At 36.6% G+C, this 14127-nt stretch overlaps 2 protein-coding genes across 2 annotated transcripts in view; both read right to left on the reverse strand.

Moving 5' to 3' along the window:
- Positions 1-14127, reverse strand: part of LOC145059408 (uncharacterized) — a 191912-nt gene that overhangs the window by 77347 nt on the left and 100438 nt on the right. The gene's annotated exons all lie outside the window — the stretch shown is intronic.
- On the reverse strand, positions 1201-2827 carry LOC145057769 (small ribosomal subunit protein uS11x). Its single transcript, XM_079005659.1, has 6 exons — positions 2690-2827; positions 2049-2168; positions 1902-1947; positions 1739-1824; positions 1523-1652; positions 1201-1423 (listed from the first exon to the last, which is right to left on the reverse strand). The coding sequence occupies exons 1-6, from the start codon at positions 2690-2692 to the stop codon at positions 1356-1358; spliced, it is 453 nt and encodes a 150-aa protein (XP_078861785.1). The 5' UTR covers positions 2693-2827; the 3' UTR covers positions 1201-1355.

A 14127-nucleotide genomic window follows, 5' to 3' on the forward strand; every position in this document is an offset into this window, starting at 1 on the left:
CTGATCCTTATCCTGCAATGTTGCCGACATAATTTGGATTAAGCAACTATTGTTCGAATTACATGTACATCTCCTGCGTTATCAATTACTGTTGTGTGATAATATTGGTGCAATATTTATGACTAAAAATCCAGTGATATGCATACGCTCCAAACATATTGCCCTGGATTTTCACTTTATTAGAGAGCAAGTTGAAACCAAGGAACTCACAATCAAGTATGTTTCTTCCATTGACCAGTTTGCTGACAGATTCACCAAACCTCTACATAAAGATCGATTAATGACTCTCGGACACAATCTTCAAATTCGACCCGACTTTAAGCTTGTAGGGGTGATAACGGTAACCTTAAGTATACACACACACGTGTGTAGAAATAGTCTTAGTCAAAGTCCTATTTATATGTTCATGTAATCGGTGTACAACAATCATCAATAAGAGAATACTTTCATCATTTCTTGACTTAAAGAACATTTCCATATTTTTGGAATATGAGTGTTCTATATTTTTTGGAAAAAGGGGAAACAATTATTATTATTTGTATTTGACGACTTAAATGTAAATCAACCAGATGATAGGTCCTAAACACATGCCACAAGATCAGATGAATAGGCAGATGTACCTGCCATCATTGCAGAAATAATCCAAGAATACTAGAGGCGACTATCTTATGAATAAATATCTTTTACTTGTTTCATCCGTGAATATAGCCAAGTTAGTCTTTGTAGATTTTCATATCCATTTGAACTTAAAATGGACTGGAAAGTAAAAAATAAAAAACCTAATTATAGAACTATGACTATGATTGAATGATAGGGGCTAAAATCACAGCATTTTGGTACATTCAAGGGCTTAATTGCATAATTATAAAAATGCGATTGAATGATTGCGGCTCAAATCAATGAATTACAAAATGTATCTTGACACTCGAGAAGTCAATGCTTTACCTAAAGCAAACTACTTTTTTTAGAACAGCAAAATATGTTAAAAAAAATACAAAAGAAGTAAAAACCGAGGGGCAAAATTGTCAGGCCAAAACAGATAGTCATCTCTTTAAAGCATCAAAAGTAAACCTTAGATGATAAACCCAAACCCATCTATAAAGCTTTAAATATCAGTTTAAAAGTAACTAATTTTTTGTTTTATAAAATCTGATCCATGCTTTGGTAGTTCAAACATGAAACTTAAATTATAAACCATCATTTCCACAAAATTTAGGTAATTAATAGGGAATAGTAAACTCAGCCTTGTCATATTATCAATCTGACAATTAATAACAAAACATGTCTTGAAATGTAAACAAAAAAACTAGTTCAAACATGAAACTTTTATCCATTTGTTTGGTAAAAGATCCCAATCACAACCTCCTTCCTCTCCTTCCACCCTTTCTACGTGTACTGTCAGTTGGAATTGGAGTCACGTCCTCTGCAATCGCATTATAAGTTGAATTAGAATCATGGAATGTAATCTCAGATTCCATTCCATCCGCCAAAACATAATTTAATTTGGAATATATTTATTTACCTATGCGACCAATCTTCATGCCAGAACGAGCAAGAGCTCTGAGGGCAGATTGGGCACCTGGGCCAGGTGTCTTTGTCTTGTTACCTCCAGTTGCCCTCAACTTTATGTGAAGAGCATTTATGCCAAGTTCCTATAAATCATAAATCAAGCAAAAAACCTTTTTAAACATTTTGCAATTCTTGATTTAAACAACTGAAAAAAAAAAAAAAAAAAAACCTTGCATCTTTGGGAGACATCCTGTGCTGCAAGCATAGCTGCATAGGGTGACGACTCATCCCTGTCAGCCTTCACCTTCATCCCACCTGGTATACATATACAAAATAAATAAATAAATAAATAAAAAAGATTATTTGCAGCTAGAAATTGATGATGATGATACCTGTAATCCGGACCATGGTTTCCCTTCCAGAGATATCAGTCACATGCTGCAAAACACACAAAAAGAATATATACATTATACATCTAATCTTGAAAACAAAGAAATCATATAAACCAAATTTTGAGCTGCTTGATTGCTTATTATTACAATGAAGGTGTCATTGAAGGATGCAAAGATGTGTGCTACACCAAATACAAGCTCTCCTTCACGAGTAGCAGGTCCAAGAGTGATATTTTCTTCCTTTGGTTCCCGAACCTTTCTTTTAGACTATCAAAATCAAACAAAACACCACAATCAAATATTAATTAATAACCAATAATTCCTTTTCAATCAAAATCAAACAGAGACCAATTTACCCCAACCCATAGACTGACCACCTGTTTGTGTTCTTATAAATGCAATGACATGAAGTAAATTTAGAAGATGATGCAAAGATATGCTAGATACACAAAATATCTATATTCAACCAATTAGCTGCCTCACGTATGTAATGTATGTCGAGACCAAAACATTTTTACGATATAATCTAACGAATATGTGCCTAAAATCACATATAGCTACTATATTTCACTTCATGTCGACATGAAATCATCTATAATTCACAAAAGGAAAACTTTCCTAAAGATCACAGATCCATAGGACTGAAATAAAATGTCGCTAATTTTAACAATTCCAATCTACTCGAATCATTACGTTATGTTTACAAGCTTCAATCAAATACAATCCACGACGTTTTAACAAGTAGCTCCAAAGACTCACAGATCAATTGCGAAATAGAGATTCATTACCATGGCTGCGTTTTACTTCTTCCTCCTCTCTCTCCCTGTATCGCAAAAGTTATGTCCGATGGCAGCTAGGGTGGATTTAGGGTTTTGTGTTATTTAAACGAAAAAGAATAAAACTTGGGTTGGATTAGGACGATTTGGGCCCGTAGATTGTAAGTGTATTGGGTCAAGTTATAAAAAGAAATTCGATAATTTTAATAATAGAAAATTTGTTGTGTACACTATAGTATTAAAACGCAAAACAAAAACCGGAAAACAAACTAGCTGATTTCAGGGAATATGTTACGGATAATTACTTAAAAAGTAAATTATACGTGGTACTATGGGTTGAGGGTAATTTGTATGTTAAGTCCCTAATTTATTTTTTTAAGTTAAAAAGTCTTTACTGTTTGTTTTTGTTATATGTTTGGTCCTTAATGTTTATTTTTATTATGCGTTTGGTCCTTTATCTTACCTAAAAAAAACTATTATTTAGATAAGAAAAAGTGGTGGTGTAGATAAGGTAAGGTGAGGAGGTGGGGTTGGGGTGTGTTTATTTAAATAAATTAAAAAATCAAGGGAAAAATAGTTTTTTAAGTAAGACAATGACCAAACGTGTAACAAAAACAAACAGTAGGGACAATAAATTAAAAAATCAAGGGAAAAATAGTTTTTTAAGTAAGAGAGGGACCAAACGCTCAACAAAAACAAACAGTAGGACCTTTCATGTTAAAAAAATAAGTTAGGGACCAAACGTGCAAATTACCTTAAACCATAGGGACCATACATGTACTTTACTCTTAGTAGGATAATATATTTTTAATTTTTATATATTTGGTTACCGAGTTTTTTTTTCTTTTTGTCTATATTTGTCTCATTCAACTTATTATATATACACATTTGGTCTTTATGACCGACTACTCCAGATAAGCCAGAAAAAATGACTTAAGAAGGTAATATATTTCTCACTTTATACACATTTGGTCCTTAATATATTTTTACACATTTAGTTCTTAATATTTTTTTGTTGCAAAATAAGTCATTGTTGTTTTGTACACATTTAACACTTATGATTAATGATGTGTTCAGGACTATTGATGATTATAGTCACGACGTCCTTGGCTGCTTGGTTGCTTAGGTCTTGTGTTCCGAACGTCATAACTGTTTTATACGATCTTAGATTTTAACAATCATTATATCCATTTGAGTTTACTACAACTTTCATTTAGATTACCCTCATTAAAAAGTAATATCTTTTACTTATGATCTTTATATATATATATATATATATATATATATATGTGTTATTTATAAATGTATGTATGAACATCTTTTTTATATATATTTTTTACTGAATGTGTACAGTTAAACAAGTTGAAGGAACAAATGTGAATGAAAAAAAATATGTAATCAAATGTGTACAAATCAAAAATATATTATCATTTTAAGTCATTGTCCATTTATGCTATAAAAGCTATTATATATACAACTTTGTATTTGTTTTAACTTTTATTTTTTGTTCCTCATTTGCATTATTTTAGAAAATGTTTCATTTTCGAACCCTTGGCCAGCCACCAACGGGTCACGATGACGTATCTTTTTGATATTTTTCTCAATTTGTATTTATCCTAATATATTTACACATGAGATTGCATTTAGCTCCAACATTTTTTTTTGTTTCTCATTTTCCATTATTTTTTAGAAAAAAAAATCATTTTAGCTATTGGTCATTCACGAATAGATATTTTAAAACGTAATAAATTAAAATGAAAAAAGAAAGAAATAAATAAAGAAAAGACGAAGGCAAGAGTCTACATTATGACTTCTCCTTGAGGAGTGGGGTGTGTTGCGTACTAAGTCAATTACACTCTTTTTTATTATTATCAGTATTTGTTGTATTTAATATACATATGTATTTTAAAATGAAGGAAAATGACCTAGTGTAAGTCTTGAGTCTGTAGCATATAATAAACAATACCAAATGCTAATCTTTGGGCATTCAAAATTATAATTCATTCACAACTCATCTATGAAACAATTGGCTATTTCCAATGACATATTTGTTGAGAAACTAAATATTTCTAAAGAGTTTAAAGTGTGACTTCTCCTTAAGGGGAAGCGCATGTTAGCTAGTAAGTCAATGGTTCTTTTTTTTTGTATTATCAGTGTTTGTTGTGTATTTTAAAATGAAGGAAAAAAACTAGTATAAGTCTTGAGTATGTGACATCTAATAAATAATATGACATGTTAATCTTTGAGACAATCAATGTAACGTCCCGAAAATCAAGACATAATTTTTTTTTGTGTTTGTAGGTTAATAAATCGTTAATACGTATCTTTCCATAGGACCAAGGTCAACAAGTTTTAGCTAAACATCATTAAAACAGAGTAATTCACAAAATACGGAAACATGTGGTGTGTGCTCTGCAATCATCCCGAGCCTTTCCATTTGAAAATCAGAGTACCTGAAACATAAACTAAAAACCGTAAGCACAAAGCTTAGTGAGTTCCTTAAAATACCATACAACATACAACCACATATTATCATGCAACATACATATAGTTGCCATGCCCCCTCCCCCCATGGTCTTTATCTAGAATGTTATGGGCTCCTCCTATGGTCTTTACCTAAAATGCCATGGGCTCCCCCCATGGTCTAATATCCAATTGCCACGGGCTCCCCCAAGGTCTTCCATGCAAGTATCACAAAGACAACTAGCATACCACATAACACATAATAGGTCGGCATTGGTGCCTTCGACCCATTGGTATAGTGAGAAGACTCGCCTCAGACGCTACGTGAATAATCCTACACTATCGTTGCTACTGCGAACCGACTACCGAACTGAGCCAAACAACCCAACATCATAATCAATAACTAAACAAGGCTAGACCCCAACACTAGGCCCAAAGATAACCCAATTAACCAGGCCCACTATTGGTCTAAATCCATTGGGCCCACTAAGGCCCAAATCCATTGGGTCTACAAATGCCCAACAAGGAAAGCCCATAATCTAATCCAAAGAGGAGTCCAAATCCAAAAGTAAATACCCAGACCACGAAATCCAACTCTCAGAGCCCAAGACCCAAAACAAAAGCCCAAAGTCCAAACATGCCAAATGAGCTCAAAATGACGCTAGGCCATTTACGTTGGGCGTACTACCAAATCCCTCCGTACACGAGGCGTACTATCATTTACGTTGGGCGTAAACGTGACTTGACCAAACTTGATTAATGACTTAATCCCTTAAGCACTTGGGCCCAAAACCTCATGAAACCTTCGAAATAAGCTCTTAACTGATAAAGTTGGCTACATTATAACACCCATAATAGGAAGATCAGGGAAGGAAAGAAGAGCCCTAAGTCAAAGGAGTCAACTCATCGAGTCCAAGGAGGAACTCGACAAGTCAGAGCATGACCCGTATCGCGGATTAAGTGACCGACTCGGCGAGTCGGGGAGCTGACTCGGTGAGTCTGGTATGGGTTGGGAAACCCTAATTTCGAGACTTGGCACCCTATTTAAGCATTCTGTTCTCATTTCTAGGGTTTCATTTGCAACCTCCATTGTCCAAAGACGAAACCCTAGCCACCCGACTTCATTCTTGAGCTTATGTGAAAAGATTAAGGTCCCTTTTGAGTGCATCTTGAAGGTTGAAGGAGAAAAGAGTAAGGAAAGGAGTGTAGATCCAGAGTTTGGGTGTCATCTCAAATCATTTGAAGGTATGAAGCTCATACCTTGGCTATTAATCATCTAGATCCCCTTCTTTGCTAGTATCTTGTCGCTTTTGGGACCATTTCCAAGGCCACCTGAGTATTGAGCCTTTGAGGACGAATAGAGATTAGATCTCAACATTTATGAGCTCTAGAAGCTCTGAGTGAGAAGCTTTACTCAGCTATGGCTTCCTTTCATGACTTAGACCCCATTGTAGTTTAAAATAGGGTGTTCTAGCCTCATAACACCTTGCATGCACGTAAAGTTAGCAACTTTACGTGCAATGCTAGCATAAGGAGTCCAGATCTATGAGTTGGAAGTGTTGGAATAGACTGAAATCGACAGAATAGAGTCGTCACAAGGAGGACTCAGCGAGTCAGCTCATGAACTCGGCGAGTCGGGTCGCAAAATCCAAACCCTTTTATTTATGAGTCGGATCAGTGAGTGGGGTTAGAGAAGGACTCAGCCAGTCTGTGCCCGTGAGGGACATGAAGATCATGGTATTCGATGAGTTCAAGGAGGAACTCGGGGAGTCCAAGGCAATCTCCTTAGCCGATGAAGATAGACTTGGCGAGTTGTAGAACAACTCGGCGAGTCGATTGAAGATAGTCCCGAAGTGTTAGATGAAGGAGAACTCGTCGAGTTCTCGCTAGACTCGACGAGTGGAGTTGGGGTTGTTTAGGATTTGAGGACTTGAGGAGCATGGACTCGGCGAGTTGGTAGAACAACTCGACGAGTCGAGTCAACTGGAAGGTTGACTTTGACCAGGACCTTGACCAGAGTTGACTTAGTTGACCTTTGGAGGACAGTTTAGGCTAAGTTCTATTATTTGGTGTTGGTAGCTCGGTGAGATGGGAGAGCGGCACTTCAGAGAATAGTTGATTAGCAGCCAGAGGATTATCAGCAGAGTTCAGCAGTTCAGGTGAGTTTTCCTTCCAGTATGAACGGGTCTACGGCCACAATGTTGGCCCGTTTAGATAAAAGTAGTTCCGGACTTTGGTCCGATGCAATAGTTAAGTATGCTTGATGTCTTTGTGATTCAGGCATGTTTATTTGTTAATTAGTCCGGACCTCGGTCCGATGCAATATTCAGTATATGTGCTTATGTTATATGCTATGATCATGTTATGTTATGTTCAGTTAGTCCGGACTTCGGTCTAATGCAGGGGGCAAGGCCCCAGTTAGTCCGGACTTCGGTCCGATGCAAGAGGCAAGGCCCCAGTTAGTCCGGATTTCGGTCTGATGCCGGGGGCAAGGCCCTAGTTAGTGCGGACTTCGGTCTGATGTAGTGGGCAAGACCCAGTATGTACCTTATATGTTATTATATGGTATGTGGTAGTTTAGGGGGCTCACTAAGCTTCGTGCTTACAGTTTTCAGTTTTGGTTTCAGGTACTTCCCATAGCGGAGGGAAGAGCTCGAGATGATCGCATGGCACACACCATAGTTAGTCAGTCTGGGATGTTTTACTCTGATGATAAGAATATGTTTTGAGTTAACACTCTAATTTTATGCTATAACTTATGTTATGGATTGAAAATCGTGGTTTAAGTAATGTTTTTCAAACAAAATTTTTAGTCATGATTTTTGGGCTGTTACAAACTTTATCAGTTTTCATGTTTTAATGAGGCCCAATCATGCAAATTAATCATGTAGTACCCATAAAAACCAACTAAACACATGCATGGTCCATCCTTAAACATCGAGCAAACATCTTTATGAACTAATGACCTCAGAGATATTAAGAGTAGCAACTCAAAGCTCATAGAGTGGTGACAAAACACTAATCTCACCCATGAGACCAAAATAGGACCAGAACTCATATAATACTAGATCTAGGCTTCAAATAAGCAAGGTTAGAGCTTTATACCTATAATGAGCTGGAAATGAAGAAGAGAGTCCAGATCCACAAGCCTTCCTTCGATCCATCACCTTGCATCAAGTTCCATTTCTTGAATAAACACCAAAACCCACTAAAGATGCACACAAAGAGCTCACAACACTCTTGGAGGAGGCTATGGTTCGGAATTAGGGTTTTAGAACAATGGAGGCTGATAAATGAGGGAGTTTTTGAGGTTATAATGATGTTTATATAGTGCCCAAACCCTAAACAATAAGGTTTGGCACTCTACCCATTATGCGGGGTGTACCATTAGGTACACTGGGCGTACCTGGTCCACCAACGCGTCCCTTAGCTCAACACATGGGACTAATCTGCCAACTTATTCCACTAAGGGCCAAACTTGCCAAAACTTCAAACTACCATAACTTCTTCGCTATAAGCTCGTTTCCAACGAACTTTATATCCACGGAAAGGTGGCAAGGAGCCCTACGCTACTAACAACACACCATAGCCTTATAACTCCCCGAACAAAAACCCAAAATTCATAAAAGACCAAGTTATCAAATTACGATTATACCCTTGGACTACGGAACACCATCAAACACTTGGATTGCTTAAACAATAACAATCGCATCCAAGAAGGGCCAAATCCTTCCTTCCCCAAGCCCCAAAGCCTTCTGATGACTGATAACTGGGCTACAACCCCACACAATGAAACTATTCAAAACCGAGTGTTTCAACTCTCCCCCACTTGAATTCAATTTTGTCCTCGAAATAATTTCTTACCATTCCCGGCGTGCGCGACAACCCTCGGGACACAATCACAACCCCGAGCATACAGTGGTCTTCCTAAGGAACTTCTTGGAGAAGTGTGGGATTTCTTGAAGCTTTTGGATCCAAGCTTGTTGCATCTTGATCTACCTTTTGGAAGTATAAAGTTTCTATCTTGATGACTCTAGGTGTTAGGTCTAGTTTAAGGAGTATTTAGGGTTCATTTTGGTCCTTAGAGTCATCCTTGTGAGTATGAGCTACTCCAAGAGCTTAATGTTAGGGCCAGGATCCTTACAATTTTTAGGATCCTCAAATATCCAGGATCCTCAGCTACATCAGGATCTCGACTAACTACCGTTATTAATTTTATTAATATTTATAACGGTCATATTTTGTCTATAACTAACACATGTGCATAAGTAGTCAAGGGAAGACCAATTCTCAGCGAAGAATCATCTCAACAATGCTAAAGAACCGAAATACTTGGTCAAATAACGTTCAGGAAGCTAGTCATAGAGGATCCTGAAAATATCGGACATCTTGTTGGCTAGATTAGACTATAAATTGAAACTTGTAATCTGCACACAAGACACTATTCTCTTGTCTAAGCTCACTCTACGAATTTCTATACTCATTCTTACTAAGAACTCGTTGTAATCTTTATTTTATATCAATAAAATCATCAAGGCAAGTGATCATTATCACCTCCCAAGGTTTTATGTCGGAGATCCTAGCAAGGATCAAGGGCTTTCCTTGTAAACCTATGTGTCACTTTTCTTTTACTACTTGCTATTACACAATCTGAACATCACAACCTCTCATTCAATTTGTTTGATTAGTACTTGTGTAATTTTTGACCAAAACACTTAGAATATTGGATCTTGGCGTTTAGGAGGTCCCTTGTTCATAAAAATTTCATATTGATGAATTATTTTGGACCATGCATAAATTTGGGTGTTTTCTATGTATCTTATTAAGTTTTTGGTCCCCTTAAGCCATGCAAACGAGTAAAGTTGCCAACTTTACGTGTTAAGAGATCTCGTTAGGGTCATATATGAGTTTGGAACTCATTGTCTTAACCATTAAGAGCTTGATATGGATTTTTGGTCCCTGGTGACTACGTTGGGCATACGCAGGAAGTACGCTCAGCGTAATGAAGGTTTCATGCATTATCAGCTTGTACTCTGTGCTTCGAAGTTGAGTACGTACCATTATGGTACGATGGTCGTACTCCCCAGAATGTCATTTTGGGCTTTTTAAGGTTTGGGTCTTATTGGAACACTAGACTTCTAACTTTAGGCCAAGGATAGATTAAGGGTTTTCTTGGAAGTAGGTCCATGATGGTTTTGGGGCCCAATCGAGTTATTGAGCCATAATGGACTTTTATTGCTTTTGTTTTTGGCTTTAGGTCGCCATTTTGGGCTGGACCTTGGTAATGGAACAAGAAAAGGGTAAAATGGTCTTTTACCCTTAGGAAGTTGGTTTATGGAGTGGGCCTTGGATTTTGGGTTATCAGGATAATTATTGATTAAGATTGTATTTTTATTAGTTGGCGCAAGGTTATCCGGTTCAGCGGCCTAAGCAGTTATTTGAGTATCAGCGGATATAGGTGAGTTTCCTAACTAAGTTAGCGAGTCAAAGGCACCAATGGTGGCCCATGGTTTATATGTTTGGATGCTAGATGTTTGTGTGACTCTTGCATGTGTTATGTGATGCTATGCTTACCGGGCAAGGCCTAATGCCAAGCGGGGCTTGATGAGTATATTGTATGCTAGTTATCAGTTTGTGTTTTTATGCTTACCGAGCAAGGCCCGATGTCAGGCGAGGCTCGATGACTATATAGTATGTTATTGTATTTGTGATTATCGTATGTGTTCGTATGATTATATGTTTATATGATTATACGTGTACCGGGCGGGGCCCAATGCCAAGCGGGGCCTGATGACTAACAAATATGTATAATGAGCGGGGCTCGATACCGGACGGGGCTCGATGAAGGGCAGGGGCCCATTATGAGTTTATTATGTATGGTATATGGTATTTTGGGGAACTCACTAAGCTTTGTGCTTACGATTTTATGGTTATGGTTTTAGGTATTTCCAGTTCGAAATGGAAGGGTCCGGCCTGATCGCAATGCATCCACCCATGTTTCTGCATTATGATGATTTTGGGATTGTACTCTGATAATTGTTTTCTTATAAAGTACTTCTGAATATTTGGAAAAGGATATTGAATGTTGACTTAAAGATAATTATTGTTTTGGTTGAATTAAAAATGAAAATTTTACCTCATAATTTTGGGACGTTACAAATTATGTTACTTTTCTTAATAAATGTCAAATGGCTCAGATGCTACTCCTTCTTTTCCTCCTCCTCCTGCACCAACCACTTCATCAGACTTCTCTCTAATCCAACTCCTCTCGCGAGATAATTTCATTGGTCCAAACTACCTAGATTGGATTTATAACCTAAGGATCACTTTGAGGTATGGAAAGAAGGAGTATGTATTGGACGAGTATCGAGAAGAGGATCTTTCTAGCGATGCTATTGAAGAAGAAGCAGCCAAACATGAAAATCATCGTTATCACTCAATTGAAGTCTTGTGTCTAATGTTGGCTACCATGTATTCTAAACTCCAAAAGAGCTATGAGAACCTTGGGGCATATGAAATGAACGAGAAGCTCAGGGACATGTTTCAAGAGCAAGCTCGAACTGAAAGATTGAAGGTGATGCAATATTCTAGGTTACAAGCAATAGGATAGTGGTTTTTTGAGTGTCCATATGTTAAAACTGAAAAGGTACTTTAATATACTTGATCGTCTTAGCTTCCAATTTACTCAAGAATTGGCTATTAATGTCATTCTTAACTCTCCGACTAGTGCATAAAAGCAGTTCACTATGAGTTGTTATATGAATGGTATACAGAATAGTATTATGGAGCTTCATGGGATGCTCAAGACATATGAGGAAAGAAATGTTCCACCTAGGAACACAAGTCCAACCACTCATGTTCTAGCTATTAGGTAAGGTGGAGTCAAGAGAAAGAGGTCCTCTCATCCTAATTTCAAGGAAAATGGTAGGGAAAGTTAGGGGGTGTTTGTTTTTTGTCTGCAAATCTTCTTGACCTCGTTTTCCTGCACCACGCGGACCATGCGGAGACATTAGCCTTCGTAGATTGTTTGTTTTTTAGAAAACCACAAACATAAAAAAGTTTGTGCGTCCTCTGCTTGGTGCATATATGGACTAGAGTCTTTCAACATCTTCATACATATTCTATCATAAAAAAACATTCTTACATTTTTTTCCACTGATATAAGTATTTTTTGTATGTTATGTGGTATTCATTGCAAAATATTAAACGGTAAACATGGTTGGTTATATAGATTTGCGATTTTATTCGAAAACTTATTTTTACTGAAAAAATAAGAAATTCAAAAGTTTTTTATGAAGAAATTAGTGTAAATTGAATTACATTTATAATCTACCTTTAAAGATTAGCGAACTAATTCATTTGGTGAACCACTTTACATTCTTGTATTTGGTTTTATATTTTCTCCATAATTTCTTTATATGTTTTTGCCTTTGTAATTTATATTTGAGATTAAAATGATTATAAATCTTAAAGTTCAGGTAGGGGTAACAATTGATGACACGACACGACAAAAATACACGACACAAAACGAAATTGAGATGAAACTGAAATTCGAATTCATGTTCGTGTCGTGTTCGTGTCAAGTGTAAAAAACACGACGTCATGTCGTGTCGTGTTCGTGCTCAAAATTTGACATGAAATTGACACGATGTAACATTTTTTTGTCGTATTTTCCGTGTTAGTTATGAATAAATATTAATTAAATACATTAATTGTTATTTCATCTTATCTTTGTCGTGTCGTGTCGTGTTTGTCGTTTTTTAATCGGTTCGTTTTCGTGTTAGTTAAAAAAAAACCGAGATCGTGTCGTGTCGTGTTTGTGTTACATAAAACTTTACCGTGTCGTGTCGTGTCGTGTCAGACAAAACAAGACACGATAGCCCGATTTGTCACCCCTAAGTTCAGGATTATTTACTTGCACTAATCAATTTACTCCTTCATTGGACTCTCTTTTCTTTTAACTCTCCCTTCTTGTTTATATACTTGCAAAACATGTATTCATATTTAATTTTTATTTATAGAAATTTTGATTTGAGACACTATTTATGCTTGGCAAATTTGTCCCTATCTTTGACTTTATTATTATTTTATTTAATTTTAATAATGTTTGCAGATAAAAGTGGAAAGAAAGAAAAGAGGGAGAAGTCTGGTGTTGGTGAAAGAGCAAAAACAAAGGGAGCTGTTGTGGAAAAGGAAGTAACAAAGGGAGAAGATTCTTTTCCATTATTAACTAAAATTACATGAAGTTAAAGTTGGGTCCTCTTCTTTGTGTTGAGTGCTTGTTGCTCTGATTTTGATTTATGTGTTGAGTGCTTTTCTGTTGGTGCTGAGGTTTATCCTCATAAAAGCAATCATCTATATAGAGTTATGGTTAGTAATTTCTTGTTGGTATACAATTGTTGAAGTTTGTTGTTGTGTTCCAGTATATCCCCGGTGACCACAAGACACCACCGGAGGACCACCGTTGAACACCCCCAAAATCCGGTGGCCACTACCACTACCCACAGAACAGGTAAGGATGCTTTGATTTGTTTTTTTACTGATGTGTTGTTTTTCGGTGACCACCAGCCACCACCGGAAGACCACCGTTGAAGCCAACCCGGAAAAATCCCGTTGTCACTGCCCCATAAAAAGGTATGTTTCTTTTATGTTATTTTATTTTGGTTGGATAATCTTATAAATTTCTAATATCTTGTATGCCTCGTATGATTATTTGTATAATTGTTTGAAATTGATTGTGTGAAAGTCATCTACTAAACCAAGGTTGGTGTAAGAGTTGATAACGAGAACATTGTTCCAAGATCTTCAGTGAGTTATGATGATGTCCCTTAATAGCAATGTAGTATTAGGTTATATAGTTAGCGATGATTATTTGTATTTGACATTTTACTGCAATGAATATATCTTTCTTATTTATTGTATTTTATTTTGTATTTTGTATGACATTAATTTTTGTGCAATGGATGGTATTTTTTGTATATGGTATT

Source organism: Lactuca serriola, chromosome 6 (genome assembly GCF_051521515.1).
Source record: "Lactuca serriola cultivar US96UC23 chromosome 6, Lser_US96UC23_V15, whole genome shotgun sequence".
NCBI lineage: Eukaryota > Viridiplantae > Streptophyta > Magnoliopsida > Asterales > Asteraceae > Lactuca > Lactuca serriola.